This window comes from Mirounga angustirostris, unplaced genomic scaffold, assembly GCF_029215605.1.
Source record: "Mirounga angustirostris isolate CCGP_5_RB_7025 unplaced genomic scaffold, mMirAng1.0.hap1 SCAF_11, whole genome shotgun sequence".
Classification (NCBI taxonomy): Eukaryota; Metazoa; Chordata; class Mammalia; order Carnivora; family Phocidae; genus Mirounga; species Mirounga angustirostris.
This window is the reverse complement of record NW_026991719.1, coordinates 40,770,226-40,794,321: the sequence shown is the minus strand read 5'-3', so window position 1 is coordinate 40,794,321 and position 24,096 is coordinate 40,770,226. Positions and strand designations below refer to the sequence as shown.

General features: G+C 40.5%; 1 protein-coding gene across 15 annotated transcripts in view; it reads right to left on the bottom strand.

Annotated features, from left to right (window-relative positions):
• JADE3 (jade family PHD finger 3) overlaps positions 1-24,096 on the bottom strand; it is a 133,514-nt gene that overhangs the window by 5,150 nt on the left and 104,268 nt on the right. For all 15 annotated transcript variants that reach the window (XM_064573980.1, XM_064573971.1, XM_064573975.1 and 12 more), the window contains 5 exons: positions 20,661-20,851; positions 17,411-17,622; positions 12,200-12,367; positions 9,581-9,697; positions 1,426-1,896 (listed from right to left, as the gene is read on the bottom strand). In XM_064573980.1, coding sequence (XP_064430050.1) covers positions 1,426-1,896; positions 9,581-9,697; positions 12,200-12,367; positions 17,411-17,622; positions 20,661-20,851 — 1,159 coding nt within the window. The remainder of the gene's footprint in view (positions 1-1,425; positions 1,897-9,580; positions 9,698-12,199; positions 12,368-17,410; positions 17,623-20,660; positions 20,852-24,096) is intronic.

Here is a 24,096-nt window from a genome sequence, read left to right as displayed (position 1 = left end):
AGCCCAACCCGCAGCAAACAGAGATTTTTGTCATGTTACGTAAACCTGACAATTATAAATTGTTTAGCTAAAACGAAGACAACTAAAATCAAGCGGGGTATGGGGGTGGGTGAGGAGAGAAGTCAGAGCACAGAAGCTGCGAGAGCGCCACTCTACAGGAATTCATGTAGCACGGCAGTCAGGGGATCACGGTCCCCATATCAATCAGCAGCACAAGCAAGACGCTCCTGAGCCGCCTCGTGGAACCTCCTGTCCCTGTGGTGTGATGGGCCCAGTGTTTATCTGCACAGCCGAGCTGGGAAGACGGGTTGAGCATTGAACATTTCGGCCTTCCCTTCAGATGCCTGAATAAAACAATGGTGATGCCGGGTCCAGTACAATTTTCTAATGAGTGCTGGACCAGCAGGATAAATGTCTGCTGGGAAGACTCAAAGTGGCTTTTTTGCTTACACCTCCAGCTCGGCCAAATCTCCACAGTCACAAGGGGGCAATCCTCATGCTCCCATACTCCCTGCCCCACCTAGACAAATCACCCCACCTTTCTGGGCCCCAGTTTATTCATCTGTAAATAGGGCTAACAATAGTACTTTCTTCATTGGCATGTTGGGATTAAATGAGTTAATACTTATGAAATGCTGAGAACAGTGTTGTCACATAGTAAGTGCTATAGATGTGTGAGTTCAATTTTACAAAGTGAGCCAAATCTATTCCCTTCCAAATTCTGGTAGCAGAGAGAAAAACAAGCCATCTCCATAATTATACTTGATTATAAAATTCTCTAGGGTAAACACAGGGCCTAACTTATCTTTGAATAAGTGAGTTAAATGGAATTATCTGGTGTAGAGTATCAACCAGAGGCGATTTTGACCCCCCAGGAGGCATTCTGGTAATCTGGAACCATTTTTGGTTGTCACAGCTGGGTATGTTGGGCGGGTATTTGCTGGGGGCAGGTAGAGGCCAGGGATGCTGCTAAACATCTTACCGTATCCCCCACAACAAAGGACAGTCCCCTACAGCAAAGAACTATCCAGCCAGAATGTCGGTAGTGCTGAGCCTGAGAAACTCTGATCTAGTTCTTCCCTCAACAAAATTCATTCTCTCTTCAGTCCATAGTCTCATGTGTCAGTAAAATGTAGCTGAGCCAATTTAGGCTCAACAGTGAATAAAAAGTAAACCAAATGAGAATTTATTTCAGATTTAAGGTTCCTACAGCATATAAGTGAGGGTTCTCTAATTCCCTGGAAAGTGCCTGTCAAAAGTTTAAACAGAGTCTAATGTTTGGGGCCACTGTGCAATCAGAAGATAAGCAAGGACACAAGCCCACACTATAAATGAGTTGGCCTTTAGAAAACAACAAACTGGAAGCAGGGCCTCCATTTCTATGCAGACCGAGACCTAAACAGTAGCCACAGCTGATCACCTTACCCTCTCTAGGTCTTGCCGTAGATGCATAAACATTCTCATGCGAGTGTGAATACTCTCCTCTTTTGGCTGCACCAGGCCGTTTTCTTCATCCTGCTTCGGAGGAAATAATGGCTTATTGAAGTTACTTTTCCGCTTCAGTTTCCAGTAGTTATAGATAAAGTCCACGGCTAGTGTGGGCAGCCCCAGCTCTGTGGCCACATCTTCCACGCGGACCAGGGAATAGAACTCCTCCTCCAGCTCCCGAAGCTTCTGTGCCCGCAGGCCGGTTTTCTCACTTTTGGCCTGGCTCTGCTCTGTAGCCCTGTGTAGGGGGTACTCAGCCTCCCCGAGTTTCTGCCTATTTTGGCTGTGCTTGAGGCAGTAAGACTTGAACTTCACTTCATCGCCCTCATCGAGGATGGTCTTCATCTCCAGGCTGTGCTCAAAGGCACAGGTGACGTGGAAGGCAGTGATGCAGCTTTTCACAGAGCACTGTGGGAAGAACAGATGTGTTAAGGCAGCAGGGCTGGGGGACGGAGAGGGAAGCCCTGTATCCCTCACGGGAAGCAAAGGAAAGGCACGGAGAGAACTGGTCCTAAATTGACCATGACAGATGCTTTCCAAGTAACCCAGGAAATTTGCTTTATAGAAAACCGAAAGAAGAGAGGGAAAAAAAAAAAGTTCAAACTCCCCTTTCAGGTTTTAGCTCAAGCACTCAGTTTTTCTGAGAAGTCTTCCCTGACCCCTCTGAAGAGTCATGCTGTACCTTCTCTGTGTCCCCCACATCACCTTATTATGTGCTTCTATAATGGTACTTTCCACACTGTACCTACAGTATAGTAAATGTCAAATCCCCGGCTAGAGCTCTTAAAGACAGAAGCTGTGCCATTCATTTTTGCATTGCTACCAACTTTTGAACAAGCAGGTGCTCAAGAAGTGCTTCTAAAAAAAAAAAAGAAATGCTTCTAAATAAAAGAAAAAACAAAGTCAGTATTATTGCCAGAGTATCTACTGGTTCTAAAAAGGCCACAGGCTCTCCAATATCTAAGTAACCTAACTTCTTGAAATTGTTCTTACATAGGGGTGCTGTCCAACATGGAAGCCAACTAGCCAAAAGTAGCTATTTAAACTTAAATTAATTAAAATTATATACCATTAAAAAGTCAATTCCTTAGTCACACTAGCCACATTTCAACCATACTGGACAGCACAAATTTCCATCACTGCAGAAAGTTCTATGGAAACTAGGGCTACAGACAACCTGAGATTAAGCTTATAACATTCTGCCATTCATAGGATGCAACACCTTTGTTAAGTAGCATGCACTGAGGGTTCATTTACAGAGTGGCAGAGTAGGAAGAAGCCGGCCCGGGACTGCTGTCCTCCTGAGCTTCACTTAGTCTCAATTACCATGTGTTCTGGTTACAATGCTACAGCTTTCCTTCCAAGGATTTTAAATGCTTGGGTGCATGTATATGCTTACACAGAGGAGGGAGAGAAAGCAATGGAGGATTTGTTTCTAAAAATAGTGGGAATTCCCATGGTGAAAGCCAAGTCTCAACTCTTTTGGAAGCCTGCATCTGGGCGGCAGACTGCTCAATTACCTGTATGTTGGGTTTTCGATAACTACAAATAGGGAATGACCTTGGGCACGAATAAAGACTAAAAAAATGCAAACCCTGACAAGTTTCCTTATAATAGATGGAGAAATTCAACACCTAAGATAATACTGGTAACCATCAAAGCTTTAATGGGGACAGATTCCATTTCGGCTAATTTTACAGGATAAAGAATTCCAGAGATGAAATATAATTCTAAGATCATCTTATCCAACTCCACATTTATTACTGCTTGTCCTTCCCTCTAGAGTACCTGATGTTCTACCTCCACTGCCCCGCCCCCCCCAACTCCTTCCACTTTTCAAGTAAGTGATAATCTAGCCACTTAAACTGCATTCCTGAGACAGCCCACCCCAGCTTTGGACAGCTCTACTGGAAAAGTTTGTTACCTTACACTGAAATCTGTGTCCTTAAAATGTCCATGTATTTGAAAAACCTCATGAAAATGATGATAACGAAAGCCAAAAATGTACTTTTATTTGGGCACCTTTTGTTATCACTTGGCTAAGAAACTAGCCAGTCATTTAGAGAACATATCATAGCAAAAGGCATTCTTTAGCACAAGATTACAAGTGTTGGGCATAGTGCTCTTTCGCTGTTTAGTAACTGATAAAAATATGGGAAGAGAAAGCAAAAGGACTGTCTCCTATTCAAGGGGATGAATGTGTGACATAAAACTATTACTGATAGGAAGCTAGGGGTGCCTGGGTGGCTCAGTCAGTTAAGCATCTGCCTTCAGCTCAGGTCATGATCCCAGGGTCCTGGGATCGAGCCTCACATCGGTCTCCCTGCTCGGTGGGGGAGTCTGCTTCTCCCTCTCCCACTGCCTCCTCCCTCCGCTCATGCTCTGTCTCTCTCCCTCTCTCAAATAAATAAAATCTTTTAAAAAGGAAGCTAAAAAGGGGGGCCTGGGTGGCTCAGTCATTAAGTGTCTGCCTTTGGCTCAGGTCATGATCCCAGGGTCCTGGGATCGAGCCCCGCACTGGGGCTCCCTGCTCGGCGGGAAGTCTGCTTATCCTTCTGACCCTCCCCCCTCTTGTGCTCTCTCTCTCATTCAAATAAATAAATAAAATCTTTAAAAAAAAAAGTCAGACAGGGGCACCTGGTTGGCTCAGTCGTTAAGCGTCTGCCTTCAGCTCAGGTCTTGATCTCAGGGTCCTGGGATCGAGCCCCACATCGGGCTCCCTGCTCAGCGGGAAGCCTGCTTCTCCCTCCCCCACTCCCCCTGCTTGTGTTCCCTCTCTCCCTGTATATCTCTCTGTCAAATAAATAAATAAAATCTTTAAAAAAAAGGGAAGCTAAAAACCTGAAATGTCAGGTCAAATTTATAGACATATGTAGAGACATAACTATAAATTACTCAAAATAAAAGAATACATGAATAAAAATTGTGTACTTAGATGAAAATTGGAATGCCCCTGGGAAACTGCCATAAAATCCATCCAGTCGCAAAAAAAGGTCATTCTATGATATTTATAGCTGAAGGTCTGTATATTTTGGTGGTAAAGGAGAAATGCCAACCAAGTTTTGGTGCCAATCAAATACCTATTTACTTTTTTCCAAAAACATATAGTTGGAACATTCTATTAAACAAAATGCCTTTATATACATCTAATTTATTTCTACTGTAACCACTTAAGGTGACAGAGGAAGTATTATGATGCCCATTAAAATAACAGCTTTATTGAGATATAGTTTATGTGCCATAAAAGTCACCAATTTTAAGTATATATTTCAATGGTTTTAGTATGTTTACAGAGTTTTGCAACCATCACCACTACATAATTCTAGTACATTTTCATCATTCTAAAAAAGAAATCTCATGCCTACCTGTAGTCACTTGCTGTTTCCAATCCCAGCCCCAAGCAACCACCTAATTTAACTTTGTGTTTCTGGAGATGTGCCTATTCTGGACATTTCATATAGGAGGAACCATACAACATGTGGCATTTTAGTCTGTTTTTTTTTTTTCACTTAGCATGTTCTCAAGGTCCAACCATGTTGTAGCATGTGTCAGAATTTCATTCTTCTAAAAATGTGGCCAAATACTGTTCCATTGTATGGATATACCACATTTGTTTATCCATTCATCACCTGATGGACATTTGACTTGTTTCCACTTTTTGGCTATTATGAAATAATGCTGCTGTGAGTATCTGTGTACAAGTTTTTGTGTGGACATATGTTTTCATTTCTCTTTGGTAAGGTGCATTAAAGGATTAACCTTGCCCAAAGAAAGGTTTGGTCCTGTGCCCCCAGCTCCTAAGAGGTAACCTCTAAGCCTCTGGAATGTCCTGACTGATAAAAAGGTCTTTGTTTATCTGGGGTCCTTGGCCATGTCAGAGAGTCTACACTAACAATGTGATTTATGGTAAAGGCTTTGGGCCACATGGGATGAGCCTGACCTCTGGAGGGACTGGAGACTACGATTAGCCATGCGGGTGGGTCAACTGTGTCTAAGTCACCAACTCCTGATAAAATCTCTGAATGCTAAGACCTGGATGAGCTTCCCTGGTTGGCAATACTCTGTGGATTATCACATATCATTGGTGGGAGAAATACACGCTGTCCACAAGACTCCACTTGGGGACGACAACTGGAAGCTCCATGCCTGGTCTCTCCTGGACCCTGCCCTATGTGCCTCTCCCCTTTGCTGTTTTTTAATCTGCATCCTTTTACTGTAATAAACGGTAACCATGAGTACAGTGGCTTTTCTGAGTTCTGTGAGTCCTTCTAGTGAATTATTAAACCTGAGGGTGGGTCCTGGACACCTCTCAAACTGCAGGTATATACTTTGAAGTGGAACTGCTGGGTCATACGGTGATTCTACATCTAACCTACTGAGGAATTGCCAAATTGGTTTCCACAGTGGCTGCATGTTTTACATTTCCACCAGCAAAGCACAAGGGTTCCGATTTCTCCACATTCGTGCCAATAACTGTTATTGCCTGCTTTTTGACTATTAGCATCCTAGTGAGTATGAAGTGGTATTTCATGGTGGTTTATTTATTTTTAGGGGGGGAAAGAATAATTTTCTATATATTCTTCAGAAATTATAGAAAAGAAGTGAGTTAAGAGATATTCTGTCACCCTCTAAAGAAAATAGTGTGTCCTCCTCAAAAGGGGATGACACCTGCCTGGAACAGCAAGGGCCTGGCGCTTATGTCCTCAGCAGTTCCTGTCCTGCTGCAGGACAGTGTCCATTTGGTTGTCTTTTATTTTTTTAAATTTTATTTTATTATGTTATGTTAGTTACCATACAGTACATCATTAGTTTTTGATGCATTTGGTTGTCTTTAATCCCAAATAATCTGTGAACAGACAACTGGGTGGTATAGTAATTTTCTCAAAACTCTTGTCACTGACACAATGTCATAAATGGTTCAAGCCAGCCTACAAAACCTACTCCAGCCATTCTATACTTAAACTCCATCACCCACAGTGGCCACCAGCCCTTCTGACCTCTCATCCCTAAGGGTCTGCAAGGTTGGAGGGCAGCTGTCACTTCAGTGTTATTTAACTTTTCCCATGTTTATATCCGGCCTCCCTTAATAGACTATAAACTCCTGAAGGCAGGAACCAGAAATCCCTTAGAACCAGAACAGTTTTTACTGACAAAATTTGGAATATATGAAAAAATATTAAGTACAGTCACTGAGTAGGCATACTTGCATTTCTCCACTTGTTGAAGATTTTCATTTGTTTTTAAAAAGTTCACTTTCCTCATAATCAAACTCCTATTAGCCCAACAGTAAACTCGTGGCAGCCCACTGATTTATCCTGACTTCAGATCCACTTGCATGTGATTTCAAACATGACCACATCCCTCTACTGTCAAAAGGGACACTTATCTAGTACCAAATGTTTGATGATTCTCCTCAGTTTGGCTGGATGAGTGCTACGGCTTTCCATCAGCAAAGTCCAATTAACTCCAAGGAATAATAATATGAATACTTAAAAACAAGTACAACTACTATTACCACTAACATTTACTGAGTATTTACTCAATGTTTGGCACTGTGCTAAGCCCTTTACCACGTTTTTTTAGTATATGTGCTGCCGAAGCGAGCACTTTACCACGTTTTTTAAGTAGGTACTATTATCCTCTCCATTTATAGATATGGAAGCTGAGGCATAGATATGGTAGGTCACTTCCTTGAGATGGTATAAAAAGCAAGGAAGGAGGTGGAACCAGGATGTGAACCCCAGAAGTCTGGCTCCAAAGGTCATATTCTTTTCTTTTTAAGTAAGTGTATGTGTGTCATTTATTCATTCATTCAATCATTCAATCAATCAATCAATCAATCAATCAATCAATTTCTACACCCAACGTGGGGCTTGAACTCACGACCTTGAGATGAAGAGTCGCATGCTCTTCCAGCCAGGTGCCCCCAAAGGTCCTAATCTTAACCAGTGTTCTTTCTTTCTTCTCAGGGAAAACCGAAAGCCTCTGGATCTAGGTTGAATGGGGCTTGAACACAAGCCATATAAGGACCCTACAGGAATTCTGGAAAGCTGGCAGTTAGAGGGACGGTGGCCAAAGTCTAGGCAAAATCCAGAGCTGTCTGGGGCATCTCATTTGAACCTAGTCTTTATGATCTGGTTCAGGATTATCAGAAGACTTCACGCTCAGGACAAAGGTTCTAGCTTCCAGATATGGAAGCTGTAGACATTGGCTACGTTTAGACCTCAAACCCACCAGTGCTGGATTCTATCCTTCCCCAGTGAATGTTCCCAAATCAAAAGAAGAGGATAGATATATGTATTCCCACTGCTGGGAAGCAGGAAGAACAAACACAATTCACAGATAGTTAAGAGATGCATAAAGAGTTAATAAAACAAAATACCCTAAGTATGTTACTAATCACAAAGACTTAAAATAAACCCCCCAAGAAGAATGATGTTAATAAAACTTGACCCCTACTGAATTACTGTATTTGTTTACTATGTTTGTGATTCACATACAGGGAACAAGACGCTAAATTACTAATGAGTTCGGAATTAACTTTCTTTAGTGGTGGTTTAAAAGGAAGAAAAAGGTTTTGGTCTGTTTTCCCACAGGAAAACTAGGTATCAACCATGGAAAACAAACACCACTCTATTAGTATAAGTAGAATGTAGGTGAGAAAAGAATTACACACTTCAGAAGGTCACCTGATGTTCATTCCCTCTCACTCAAGGGGGAGGGTCTCTCCTACAGCCTGGCACTCACATTGCATCCTCCTACTTAAAATTTTTTTAAATGGCTAATAATTATAAAAACATGGAAAATATTTCATTTTTTTTAGTGGGGAGAATGAATATTATAAACAAATCTATGATACAATTAAATATGGATATATTTATTCAATAAACACTAACTGAGCACTGACAATGGGCAGGCACTCCCCTTTCTGCTAGGGGAAATCCAAGGAAGAATGATGCACAACCTTGGTCTCCAAGGGGCTCACATATGAGGGGCAACCAGGACAGAACTTAGGAAAACCTAAACAGGCAATGCATTAAAGTTAGTAGATCCTGTGGGATTAGTGTTCCCTTAAATTGTTTTCCTTTGTAACGGCTGTCCTTAAATAATATCAGCAGAAAAAAAAGTTAGAAAAAAGGCAGGACAAAGTATCCAATTCTGTCACATGTAAAAAATGAATTTAAGAAATTAAAAGGGTCTTTGGGGTCCAGATTGTGTTCTTTAAATACAATTTCTCAGTAAAAGAACCAGGTTTACTTGGAGGAGTGGCTGATCCCAGGTCTGCAGCAAGAAATCTACAAGATGAGCCAGACCGCAAGAAACCTCAGGAAACACCCAGAGCCACTGTCCCTAAGTGATGACATCATATGGCTCCTTTTCTGTGAAGAACCTTAGCAGGCAATTCTAACTCTAACCAACCTGTAGCTCCTATGCGGGAGGCCTGGAGTGTAGAAGGGTCAACCCTTCTGCCTTTGCTGGAGGTAACTGGCCTCTGGCAATCTCATCCACCCCACCCTCCACTGTCACTGCTGGGGGCACCAGCAGCTGCTTCCACTTCATGCAGCTGTATTCCTGTACCCCAGACGTCTCTGAAAACTCTACTTGTACTACCATATACAACAAATCTGTCTGTGAGAATGACTCTCAAACCTATCTGCCAGGATTTCTACATTTAGATGCATCTTTCCCTACCAAAATGAGTTGTCCTTAGTCCAGCAACAGAGTCACTGGTTAAATCATCGTGGAACCTGAGTCCATCCATAGTTGGTGGGTGAGCTGCACAGGAACACGGGCCTGGTTGTTTTAAGAGTTATGGCTTGTTTCCACCCAGGATGGTATCATCTAGCTTCAGAACTCACCTAATTCATCAGAGATCTGACAGCAAAGGATGGAAATTAACTACCACTATGGATGAAAAGAGTAGGCTGAAGCGTCCAGAGGCAATGTCTAAAAAAATGGCTTCTGGAATGGTCTGTACAATGGCAGAGCCCTAGGAGTGAGTGGGAGGCCTCCCAAGTAAACTTTCGGTTACGAGGCGGCTGTCACTGGCAAGTTGAGTCTGGCCAATTCAGTGGTGGCCTTGGTGACTTACCTGAATACAAGCTCCTGTCTTCAACTTGCACAGGTTGCAGACTAAGGCCCATCGACTGGGTGGGATGTGGGAGACCTTTGTGATTGGTTCCATCCTCTCCGGACAAGCAATGCTGACCTACAAATAAAACACCACCATAAGGCAGAGGCAACAAGGCATTCCAGAAGTACCTTTCACAAACCACAAATGATATCGCATGAAGCTCAGAACATCAAAACAATGAGGTGAGCCACATCTCTTAAGGTTACTATGGAACCAAGAATAAATGAAACCTGTCCCTTGCCACTGCTCAGACCTTCGATCATTCCCAGTAATGTAAATGATTCATATACAGAATGAGAGGGCAGGAGTGGAGATGGAGCATGGTTACCTTAATGAATCCAAGATATCTATACTTTACTTCGGAACCAAAGAAAGCCACTAAGGAAAGGAATTAAAATTCACAAAATCTAGCATCTATTATGTTAGAGATGGTGCCATATGCCTTGTCATTTAATTGACTAAGGATAAAAAAACAGGCAGTGACAAGTCTTTCAGTTCAGTTTACCAAGAAACATGATACTGCTGGAAAGTAGCAGCAATCTGGGTAATGAAGAGGTTGCAGCACATAAGGAGGAAGGATGAGGATGATAACATTTTCAAACCCCAGTTTTTTAAATCGTGTAACTATTAACAGTTTGCTCTACTCTTTCAGCCAAAGTAGCTTCAAAGTGAAATCAGTCTTTGGGAGAGTACTGAAAGGAAGGCAGGCTTTAAAAAGAGATGGAAAACATTTTTTTCCATATGAAAATAAGGGGTTAGGGAACTTCTGGTAAAAAGTGTTCTCCCGCTCTCTTACAAATGTGTACATGAGTTTCTAAGAGAGCCACAACTTTAAAAAAGAGTGAAGGACTATTGAATAAAGCTAGTTAAACTAGTACAAGTTCTACCCACATCAAGAAACCAACAGTAGAAAGATCAGAGCGATCCTGAGCAACTCAAAAGGTACTAAAAACCCTAAGACAAAGTCAACAGATAAAAAAGCTTCTTTTAGGGGCGCCTGGGTGGCTCAGATGGTTAAGCGTCTGCCTTCAGCTCAGGTCATGATCCCAAGGTCTTGGGATTGAGTCCCACGTTGGGCTCCTGGCTTATCAGGGAGCCTGCTTTCCCTTTCCCTCTGCCTCTCCCCCTGCTCGTGCTCTCTCTATCTGTATCTCTGTGTCTCAAGTGAATAAATAAAAATTAAAAAAAAAAGAAAGCTTCTTTTATTTCTAAAGGACTCTTCTGGAGCCATATTCTAAATTCATGCTAAGAAAGCCTGCTCTATTAGCTGAGCGTTTGCTGCAGGAAACCAGTCACTCTCAGGCCAGAAACCCGAGAGTTCATGTCAGTCTATAAGCTGGATATTCTTAGTATGAAAAAGAAACCATTACTCAAATATTGTAAAAAACACTTCTCTATCCATAAGAATACCATAGTATTTATCATGGACAGTTTGACTCTGTGAGCTTGAGCTCGACTGTTAAATAGTTAACTCCCCTGGAACTGCCATTAACAAGAATAAAGCCAGGGAAGTTTTAAAAGGGGAATGAATTACCGATACAGTGTCATCAGCTACTGAATTCTAAAGTCTCTCTTGCCCTACAGTTAAACTGCCTAACAAATTTGCTGGCTTGGATAGGGGTTGGGGAAAGAGGATGTGAGTGGGATGTTCAAATAGGTTAAAAAAAAAAAAAAGGCAGCCATAAGAAGGACAAGTAATGTTTGGACACTCTCTTTAATCAACTTAGTGCGCACACAGCCCCTTATAAAATATCAGCAACTGAAGGACCAGATTAAATAATGAGGGATGGAGTTTTGAATGAAGCAGCTCTTAGACAAACGCTGAGTCCAAGCTCTGAAAAGAGCTTCAAAAATCAAAGGGCAACCATTATAGTGGGCGAAAGAACTATTGCTCACTTTATTTGGAATAGCCTAACACTGGAAGCAACTGAAATGCCCATCAAAGAATGGATAAATAAATCATGGTATATCCATGCAATAGCATACTACTCAATAATAGAAATGAATGCGTGTTGATACACACTACAACAAGGAGTGCTAGGCAGACAGAAAAGAGTGCATACTGTATGATTTCATTTATATGAAATTCAAAAACAGACTAAGCTAATCTATAGGGATAGCAATCGCAATGGTAAATAGGGATCCAGATAGGGACTGGAAAGTGGGTATGAGGGATCCTTCTGGGGTGCTCTATGTCTATTTCTGGGGTGTTCCAGGTCTTGGTCTGGGTTGTGGTTATAGATAGGTGTAAAAATTCATGAAACTGGGCACCTCGTATTTGGTATTTTAAGTAAGTTTCACCTTAAAAAAATCTGCTCACATCTTCGTCTTCTGTGCCTCTCTCCTCATACAAACTTACCCAGTAGCACTGCTATCACCACCTGTAAGTGAATCAGCACAGGCTTACATGCTCACTTGCATCCGAGAAGGATGTGAGGGAGCTCAAGTAGAAGCCCTATCACCTCAGAAACATGGGCAGGCATGAAGCATCTCCACGAAGCCCAAGCCAGTCTGAATGCTGTGGGAAACAGGGGCCTCCTGGAGCAAACAGGCTCACAGGCCTGGATGAGTTCTTACCTCTGGAATCCACAGGGCACAACTGACATGAGCCCATTTAGTCCCTGTCCGGGTAGTTTTCATGGCCCCCCCTTTCTTTGGACATAGCAGACATTGCGGATGAATGCCCAGGACGCAGGAACGACACAGCCAGCTGCCTTCTGGGACCTTGAGGATGCCGTAGCAGGCCTGGAGGCACGAGGAGGAGAGGGGAGAATGGTTAGCATCTTCTCACCAGGAATGATGTCTGCTCTGGTACACAGTCACAGAGTACCCTCCGCTTTCAGGAGAAGGAGGCAAATAAGGCCCAACAAGCTCGTATCTGGGATTTAGTAATTTTAAAACACTCAAAAAAAGGGCAACTTCCAGCATCTGTTCTAAGATCAGCATGTCTGTCTATGAGAACTGACTTTAAGGACAAAAGAATAAGACTAGAAGGAAATATATACAAAGGCTAGCCCAACTGTTATCTGAGTTTGGGGATTACATACTTTTTTCCTTTTTTGCCTCTGTTTTCTAAAGTTTCTTCAATGATTATGTATTATACTTATCAGTCATGTATTTATTGAATAACTTCTACATGTCATGCACTGTTGTAATCAAGAAAAAAGTGTTAAAAAGGAAACAGAATGAAACTTCTGAACAGCAAATGAGCTAATGTTCAAAGAGCCTAACAGAGCCTGGTGCATAAAAAGCACTCAGCAAATCACAGCAATTACTTGCTTGGGTTGAAGAAAAAGGGACTTGTGAATGAATCCTGAATTGAATAGAATATTAGACTAATCACAATACTCCCTAATGAATTCTGAAAGCTGCTTCAGATCCTTTATGGAATGAAGTTGGACAAATAAAGGAATCACTGGGGGAGGGGAGATAAGTTTGGAAAACATTCTAGATTTCCTTTGCACTACCTCCAATCTCACCCATCTTTCCCCTCCTTACTGCTCTACTCTCACCATGAAGGACTAAATGTGGCCTGGTATACTTTCCACCACTGACCGATTCACCAAGGCAGCTTCAAAATCTGTGCCTACCCCAGGAGGTTCACCCATAGCTTGGACTCAGGTTCCAACGGTTACTATCATGTTACCCCCGAACTGGCCCCTTTTCCCTAAACTATCCATATCACCACCATGCTTCCCAGCTTCCAGATCTAAAATTCCTGTACTCATATTATCTATTTCCCTTTGTCTACCGCCCCTGGGGCACGCTAGTCCTCCCTATAGAGGTGGCCCTTAGGCTCTGACCTTCCTCTCCATCCCCACCACAACTGCTCCATCCATCCAAGTCCTTATCATGTTATGCCTGGATTGATTTATTCTTAAATTCTCTTCCACCCCCTTCACACCTTCAATCCTCCTTCTGTTTGGCTGCCATGTTCTTCTTACTAAAACAAAGATTTCATTCCATTGCACAGCAACAAACCCTCTAGAAATTCCTTCTGCTCTCACCCCACCATCGTCTAAACCACAGGTTGGCAAACTACTACTTGAGGCCTGTTTGGTAAGGCTAACAAGCTAAGAATGGTTTTCATACTTTTAGAGTGATGTTTAAAAAAAAAGAATACGTAACAGAGACCGTATGTGGCCCTCAAAGTCTAAAAGATTTACTACCTGGCCCTTCAAAGAAAAAGTCTGCTGGCTTCTGATCTAAAGCCTGATGTTCCTCACCTCACTTCTCAGTTCATAGAGCCCCTGTGTCTGCTCCACTTCTTGACCCCTGCCCGCTACTCAACATATAGCTTCCCTCAGCAGGTATGTGGTTGGCAACATGTATCCTTCTCTACTTTAGCTGTTATGTTTCATCTCCTCAGTGAGACTGTAAGGTCACTGGGGTAGGTCTTTTATCATCAGTTATCTGGAATGCTTTCTATGCTGAGATCAAATAGGTGGTTTGGTAGAACAGATTAATTTAGGTCAAGAACTGAAGCTGAACTCCAACCAGGCTGCTCTTACAACAGTAGGGCATCATTTTATAAGGTTCCTGACCTTCAAAAGGTTTTCTTTCTCTGAGGTCCAGAAAGTTTGCTAGGAAATGAAAGCAAGCTTCCTCCTAAAATAGAACCTGTTTCGGACCAGCAGAAGAAAAACCAGTGGTTCTGGGAATACCCTTTATCTCCTGGCCCTTCCATTGGGCAGAATATCATTTACAGAGCCCTTGTGTAGACTTATTCATGGTGAGCTTGTATTGCATAGCAGCGGTTCTCAGTTTTTTCTAGACCACATGATGAAGGCTATGGCCTCTCCTGAGAAAATTCTATACATGCACAGACATATGTTCTACATATACTTTCAGGGGGTTAATAAACTCAGTGCCAAACATATATATGACAGATATAAAAAACTATGAGCATGTACCTTCAGACAAATTAATTTAGGCCTCAGTTTGAGTGTTCAATACCTGGGCTAAGAACCAAAAATGGAATATACAAAGGGACTTGGAATGCTCCCAATTTTCACATTTTTAATGTTAAAATCTCAAGTCTATTGATGTAAACCTCTCTTCTAAAATACTGACACAAGTGTGTTATAGTCACAGAGGAACAAACATTTGACATAATGTGGTGGCAGTAAGGAAGAAAAATTATGTTTAATAAATACAGATGTCAGCATGTCCCTGATTCTGTTAAGGAGTAAACCAAATCCTCCAAATCATTTTAAGTCCTCTTCAGTCAACAGAGGGAGCTCTAACCTAAGTATCTCTTTAGAAGTCAAGTGGCTATACTCACTTTGGAAGAAATCTCTTTTATATGAAACTTTATGTGGTACCAACATCCAGCTTTAATACATACCAGCTTATATTCTGCAAGGCCTGGTCAGGTGTTACTGTCATCCCTTTCTACGTGAGGAAAGCGCATCATTTATAGTCATTACTGGATATGTTTTCAAAACAAAATCATCTTTGAGGAGAATTATTAAGCTACATTTCATTTTTTTAGTCGAGGAATCTGAAAATAATTCCTTAATATTTGGTCCCAACTGTGAAGGACAGATACTGAAAATATATACAGATAACCTTTGTACTATTTCCCCTTCAAGCCTACAATCATTTATCTGAAAACCCTAGGGTGAGAAACATAAGGAAATTCAGAATTGCTCAGATCTTAGGAAAGTAGTAAGTACATACATGGTATACTACCTAAACCCCAGTGGGACCAGGGGCAGTACCCTCTTATCAAATACATTAATACTATTCTAGCAAACTATATGAGCATTTATACAAAATGGGATAAAGACTATAAATAGCCCCATATTGGGTGAGTTCTAGTATTGCCCCTAATCAGTTTTGGTGCCAAACTTAAGCAAAACCTTGCAGTTTTCAGAGCTTTTGAAATTTCTGGAATGGTAGAAGAAAGACTGTGGACCTATATGTTATCAAATATTTAAGTTTATACCTAAATGATATTTCCTCTCTTGCTAAAGGTGTGACATAAATGCCAGTAACTGGTAGAATGAAGATAAATTTTTGAAGTTCACTCTTTCAAAGGAAACAAGTAAAATGAAGAAGATCTAACTGGTCACAGAAAAATTTTGAGTACCTTTTAATACAGAGGGTTAGGTTAGGTGGCCCAGGCAATTAAAGTGAAGTCGTAAGCCCTGTTTTTTCTCGATCTCCTGCGTTACCTCATCATTTTGCTTTATTTATTTATTAAAAAATTATTTTAAGTAATCTCTATGCCCAACATGGAGCTCAAATTCATGACCCCAAGATCAAGAGTCACATGCTCTACTGACTGAGCCAGCCAGGCGCTCCACTGTGTCTAATCGTTTTAGTCATTTTGTAGCCAGAATGACCTTTCTAAAATACAACTCCTAGCCTTCAGGGTTGACAGGACAAAGCCAAAGTTCCTTAGTCTGTCAGCGAAGGCCGGTCACCTGTGGTTCCGGTATCCCTGTCTACCCTCGCTCTCCATCCTCTTCCATTCCACCCCACCACCTCCTACAGCTCTGAATGGCTCCAGAGTTGCCTCCCGTATGCTTAGCCCATTCTCACTACCCTGCCTGAATGGGTTCTCCTCTCTGCCTGCTGTTCTTTGTGGCAGTTAGAGTCAGCTTGGATGCCACTTCTCCGAAGCTGTCCCTGACCCCCAACCCTCCCACGTACTCTCTCAGCAGCATGGACTTCCATCCACAAAACCAGCTGGCACACTGTGCTAAAGGGGCGGTACCCTTGTAGCCCCTATACCGGCCTCTGGTGACCCCGGGGCCAAGACCATGTCTGCCTCTTCGTCATTGACTGTGTCTTCAGCATGTGGCACAGTCCTGGCACAAGGCATGGTGTTCCATACCTATCTGCTAGATAAATTAATGAGAGAAATGAAACACACAACAGGTTCAGAAGAGTGAAAACTTACTTAGGGTAGGGGAGTTCAAGAAAAGATTTAAATCAAATCTTGAAAGTTCTACAGATTTTTTTATAGATGGAGGTGGGAGAAAGCATTTTAAATTGGAGTCTGGCCAAAACATGGAGACAGGACAGTGTCAGGAACAGTCATCACTGTCCCCTTAAGTAAACTTATTTCACTGGAGCATACGGCTTATGAGGGTAAGAAAAGGAAAGAGCTGAAAAGAATGCTGATATCATCAGCATCATCATCAGCAGCAGCAGCAATTAAAAACGCATTGTGGTAGAAAGGATGACAAATAACTAGCTGTAAGAGCTTGGGTAAAGTCACTTCATCTTTCCTGATATTATTTGTAAAACTGAGGAGTGGGATGGTCTTTTACAGTCCTAAAATTCTATGATCTTTAAAAGCATAGCAGACTCAGCTTCCTGGGAGTTATATATCGGGAGGACTGGAGAGGGCTCTGGGTGCTAGGATAAAGAGTCTGGACTTCCACCTGGAGGAACTATAATCTTATCAAGGTTACTAACCATGAGTGTAACTTGATGATGTAACAGGGATTCAAAGGTGAAGGAGAGACTCCCAGGCAAGCAACAAGGAGACTCCCCAGAGGACTATAAAAGTCTTGAACAAGGCAAACTCACTGGCATATGTATGAAGGGATACAATAAAAATCTGAGTTTAGCTCCTGGGATAAAGTTAGCAATTAAATCACCTTGGGGATCACAAATATTGTTTCTAAAGGAATTACTGAAGAATAGCCAGGCCAAATCTTTATTTTCATCCTTATTAAATGCAAATTGTTACCCAGATATGGGTGCTGGAGACCATCACTGAGCTTCAGAAAGGCTGACCGTGGGGAGGTGGTGGTCTCCACTCTCACTAACCTGATGCACACAGATGTTACACTTATCACAGAACACCATATCATTCCCTTCTTCACTGTCTGGAGACCGGCACACATCACAGATCACATCTTCATCATACTCTATGCCTAGCCCTTCCTCTGTCTCAATAGCATGGTTCATATTTTCATGGCAATGGCGTTCCAGGACTTCTACTGTCTTTTCCATAAGATTCTCATCAACTGGCCCACAACCTGCACAGAAATACAAACAATCAATCAACCCATCAGTCAGCTGTCATTCCCAAATCACCTACTGTGAGTCCGGTGCAGGGATGGAGGGATTCTAAAAGATAAAACCATCTCTTCCCTGATCTAAAACAACCGGATTTCAAAGAATCTTTTACTAGAGCTATTCTAATTTTACATATCATCACATATTAGTGTGTGACACATGAAAGGATAAATACATTTTACCACATTCCTTGTAAGATGTATTACTGACCCTTTCACAGTTTTCTGTCTACATCCTAACCAGTCTCCTCCTAAATCTCTGTTTTCTCTTATTCCCACTGAGGGTAAACTTTCACTGAGCTTTATAATTTTGAACACTTTAATTTACAGAATAAGATAATTAGGATTACATAACTATTTGAACATAAATAATAATTCATTCTTAGCATGTCAGTCCCAATGAGCATATCTAATGAGTATATGAGGAAATTTTCATACAAAAAGGTATTAAGTCATAAAAGAAAATTCTAAGTACTGTGTATGTCATTATATATATGAAATAATTTGTTTTTTAAACCTGGCTTCCAAAAATATCCAATAATATCTTCCAATGGCAGCTGTATATAAAAGAAATCTATTAGAATCCACAAAAGTCTAACTGCAAATTCTGAAATTACCTTTTTTTTGCCTCTTGATTCCCTTTCCTTCTATACTTTTAATTTTTCTTAGTCTTCCAAACTTAATAAACCCAACTAAAAGATTTACATGTGGATACAGGCAACAACTAAACATATTTCTTTTTAGGGGACTAATGATTTTGTGAGAGCATATATATATATATAACAGCTTGTAAACTCAGGAATAATTCTGAAAATGATCCAAAATAAATTCACCCAAATATTCCACTTCATGTGTTATATAAGATACACAATGAAACTCTGGAATTCCATGTAAACTACGTTTTTAGTGTTGAAGATACTTATGAAAGCAAAAACTACCCAGGTAGTATGTTTCATTTTACCAGCCAAGACAAATTACACATTTTTTTTTTTTTTCTGGAGTGGAAGAGGACAGTGTCTGGTTGTAAGAGCACTCAGATTCAAATTCCAACTTGACCCCATATTGGTTATGTAAACCTTGACAAGTTATTTATCCTCTTTAGGGATTAGTTTCGTTATCTATAAAATAAGCATCATAATACAAACTCACTGATTTCTTGTGAGGCTGAGATGAGGTAATGTTTGTACACTGCTTAGGTATAGTGACCAGTATGTAGTAAGCACTCAATTTTTAAAATTCCTTAATCTGAACCAAAAAATATGCTTAATTTAATGTTTTTAAAAGTTTATTTTAAGCTCTTAGAAGCCTTACTACAATATAATTTACTCTAAAGAGTAAAACTTGAGAAAAAGCAATCCTCTTTTAAAACTCTTCAAGCCTAAATGCAATGTGGTGTCCTGGATGGGATCCTGGAACAGAAAAAGGTCATTAGTGGAAAAACTGTTGAAATCCCAATAAAATCTAGAAGTTAGTTAATAGTAATGTACCTGTGCTGGTTCCTTAGCTTTGACAAATGTACCATGGTCAAGTGAGATGTTATTAACATTAGGGGAAACCGAAACTGTTAGGGGCATATGGCAACTGTATTAAATGTATACTTTTCTGTAAATCTATGACTATTCCACAATAAAAAGTTGATTACAAAAAATCATCCAAAGGGGATTAACTGCAAAATACCAAAGGGACCTTATCATAAGGTGGTGTCATGTTGAAGGGAGCCCTGTAATGATCATAATGCATACGGATGTCATATGGTTCATAAATACAACTGCACACTGAGCCATCAATCCACTTGATGATGCTCTTATACTCTGATTTCCCCTTCTGTCAGTCTTTTATTCTCTTCCCTTTGTGGTTTGCACCCTAAGTTGATATCCCTTCTTTCCTCTTAGAAGGCAGAGTAAAAGAAGACTTAAAAAGTTTAAAAAAAATAAGAAGTACTGGTTACTGACAGAATAACTACCACCATCACACCAAACTGGATTTAATACAGTTTTATGTTTTTATTCATAGGCATTCAAATACCAACCTCAAAAGGAAGAGAGGGAAAATAAGGGAGGGAAGGAAGAAAAGTAAAATCATTGATCCTTGTACTAACGATGTACAAATGTGATTCAAACAAAAATGAAATCAATTGTATGCTTCTCTGTATCTCATATGGAGACTTAAAAACCACCCATAGTTCCATAGGACTATTTGGACCTAAACACTGCTCAGACTGAAGACTGGTCAAAGAGCTGTGTGTAAGAATAAAGTGAGTTTCCTTTCAGCCTAGCATCTCCCAGCATTGCCGGTATGGTGCTGTAGGACATACATTTACTTTAAACTATTATTATGTTTACTTCCAAGATTTTTTTGTTTGCTTGCCTTTGCTTAATTTAAGTTTTTAAGAATTGCATGACAGCTTCAGAACTCACTAAAGGTAGTGAGGTAGCTAAGAACTGCATTGGGGATGTTTTGCCCTAAGCCTGCCATTCTTCCGGCAGGAAAATTACTAGCGTCGCATGAAGGCATTGCTGGTCACACCGACCTGTCAGGTGCAGGGGTGCTGCCCCCTGCTGAAGTCAGAGCTTCCCTCCAGCCGGCAGAGATGGCAGAGATGCTGCTGTCCCTGGCCCTGCCCACTGACCAGAGTGCTTTTCAGGGCTGAGCCAGGAACCAGGTTCAGAATCCTCCTTAACCAGAAGTCCAATCAGCCATGACCACTCTCACAATTGGAACTGGAAAACAATCTTATGAAACCTACATGCCATCCCTGATCTGTGCTATTCACCATGAACAAGGAAAGAAAAGGTCAGATTTAAATGTTATTGCTCTATTTCAATATATTTATGCATTTCAAGAAATGCCTCATTAAGGTAAGATCAAAGAGAAAACTAAATGAAAAGGCCAGAAAAGAAAAGAAGCCACAAGATGAAAGCAAGTTAAATAGTCCTGACAACTTAAAAAAAATCACGAGGCAATACAAGGAACAACTTACTTGTGGGAAAACAACTCACCCATTTCTGCGAGATCTTCATTGAGTTCCTGGAGCCAGAAGATGTCCATGTCGTCTAGGTCATAGCGACACACAGATGCTGCCAACTCCATGATGTTGATGTAGCCAGGTTCTGTGGTTTCCGAGCTGGAGCAGTGGATGTACTTCCGGGGCCGCATATACAGAACCTCCTTTACCTTCTCGGCTACAATCCTAGAAAAGTGAAAGAAAGATACTCATAAGTCAACAAACAACAGATTCTAGGCACTGACTGGGTGGGACACAGTGGAGTTGAATGCTCTCCTTTTTCACCGTGGGGGGGAGGTCCTCGCTCTGCCAACTGAGAGGTATGGCAGATCCCCTTCTAGAAAGTAAATGGTTCTACAAATTCAGTTTTGTCATCTGCTGTGAACAGTCCGACTGCTAATGTAATGTTTCATTTACCCTCATCGCTCCTGGGTCCCTATTACCATTCATTCTAATAAAATGTTGCATTGTGTGTTCTTGGGGCAATAGCCACCACATTTGGTTAGAAGGGGAAACCGAGGAAGAGATAATACCAGCACAAAGGCACAGCCAGATTCCATACCAAAGATATATTTCAGCTAAACCTATGATTTTCTACCACGGATGGTGGTAAAGAGTACAGGCTATAGACTCACACAAGCCTGTTTTTTTCTGCCACTTACTCGCATAGTGATCTTAGGGAACTACTTCATTTCTACAAGGTTCAGTTTTCTTAGCTAAAAAGTAAGGACAATAATCATATATTATAATAAAATAATATCAAACTTGTAGGGTTATTATGACAATTACACAAAATAAAATATATAAAGTGCTTAGCATAGTGTATAGTAAAAAACAAATGTTCAATGTTATTGTTATATTTCTTATTATTTTCACTACTTATGTAGATGAGGTAAAGCCAAGAGGCCATGGACTTATAAAAACTCCAGGCATTTCCCAGCCATACATGATAGTGACCAGTTCGAGCCAGGGTAACGTGATGGGATGAAAGATTCCTGTTCTTCCATCAACTTCTCCAGCAGCCTGAGGAAACCCGTATTTCCCCTCCCTCCTCCTGACACTTAGGAGCAAGGAAACCAAGCAAGGGAAGAAATAGAAGTTTCTCATACCAATAACTTATTTTATAGTCAATGTTTTAGATACTCCACAAAGCATCAGAAAATACAAACAACAGGAAATATGGATTCTTATTCCCTGGCAAATTTAAAAGAACAGAGCGGGCCCTCTAAAAAAAGAGAAAGAAATAGATATATGTATCATAAAATAATGAAAATTGTTTCTCTGGAAGGCTTCTGGAGCTAGTTTCTTTACTTGAGTCACTATATATGTAGAAGGATTCATAAACATAAACATATTCATATGAATACATATAAGTATTTATAGGTATAGTCTACCTTGTAAATATACAGTAAATATTTCTTCCTAAGCATTCTTCCAAAAGGTTATGATTTCACATAATATATGTTGAACAAAGTTAATAACTAAATGCATTTGCACATTTTAATTTTTCTATCATATGGAGTTTTTAAAGCCAAAGGCAACAAATATTTGAGGAAAAAACCAGAACACTAAAATATTAATTGAAGCTAAAAATTTGGGAACTGCTGACAGAGGCCTGCTTCCAACTGAAATGAACCCAACTGAAAAGAACAAGACATGCATATGAATTCTCTAGAGACAATGAGATTAAATATGCTATGCTTATTTGGTGCATGGCCTATGAGGTAATTATAGAACATATAATTTTTTTTCAAGATTCATCTTATTCTAAAAGGAAGAATATTTTGCTAACTATTCATATCAATTGTCTCAAATCCTCTGTGGAACAAGGTAGACTATAAATGTTTTTGAATTAAACTAATATGTTTTTTAAGCTTCTGGAAGAAACCTCAGGATAGGCAAATATATATATATATATGTATATACATACATATATAAAATACATATTTTAAAGTTTAAGTAATCTCTACACCCAATGTGGGGCTCAAACTCATGACCCCGAGATCAAGAGTCACATGCTCCTCTGACTGAGCCAGCCACGTGCCCTGAAGGCAAACATATATATATACATATATGTATATATATATTTAAAGATTTTATTTATTCATTTGAGACACAGAGATACAGAGAGAGAGAGAGAGAGAGCATGAGCAGGGAGAGAGGTAGAGGGAGAGGGAGAAGCAGGCTCCCCGCTGAGCCAGGGGACGCTGGGATCATGACCTGAGCCGAAGGCAGACGCTTAACCACCTGAGCCACCCAGGCGCCCCGAAGGCAAATATATTTTAAATAAGACATAAAAGCCATCAGCCATAAAGGAAGAGATTTTAAAAACTGCTGTTAATCACCAGTATATAATAAACTCTTACAAATCAATTAGAAAAAGACAAACAATCCAATTAAATAGTGGGCAAGACACTTGAATAGACACTTCCCAAATAAGGCTATCCAGATGGCAAGAAAACTTTTTAAAGGTTTTCAGCCTCATTAGTTACCACAGAAATGCAAATCAAAATCATAATTACTATTACCTACCAGAATGGCTAAACTTGGAAAGACTGACTAAAAACTGACATTAACTTAAGTGTTTATAAGGAAGTGGAGCAAATAGACCTCTCCTACACTGCTGGTGGGAGTGTGAATTGGTACAACCACTTTGGCAAACTACTTGGCAGCAGATATCATAGCTGAATATACACATACCCTAGGATCTAGTAAACCCAATCCAGGGAATATACTTAACAAAAAAGTATACATATGTATACTAAAAAAATTAAAAATGTCAGGACACCTGGGTGGCTCGGTCAGTTAAGCGTCTCTCTTCGGCTCTGGTCATGATCTCAGGGTCCTGGGATGGAGTCCTGCATCGGGTTCCCTGCCTGCCGCTCCCCTTGCTTGTGCTCTGTCTCTCACTCTCTTTCTCTCTCTGACAAATAAATAAATAAATAAAATCTTTTAAAAAAATAAAAATGTCTATATTAGCTGAAAACGGGAAATAATCCAAATACCTATCAAGATCAGAATGGATAAATAAAATGTGGTATGTGGATCACTACATCAAAAACTAATGATGTATTGTATGATGACTAACATAACATAATAAAATAAAAAAAATAAAATGTGGTATATTTACACAGCGGATTATGACACAGAAGTGAAACTTAATGAACTACTATATGCAACAGCATGGAAACCTCACAACCATAATGATGAACAAAACAATCTAATCTCAGTATGAAGTTAAAAGCTGGCAAAACTGTCACCTATGGAGAGGAAAGTCAGTTACTGGGTATGAGCAGGAACGTTTCTGGGATGTTGGTAACGTTCTATTTCTCGATCTGGGTGGCAGTTAAATGAGTGTATTTAATTCTTGAAAATTCACTGACATACAGGTAAGCTCTGGTTACTTTTCTGTGTGTACATTATACGGTGAC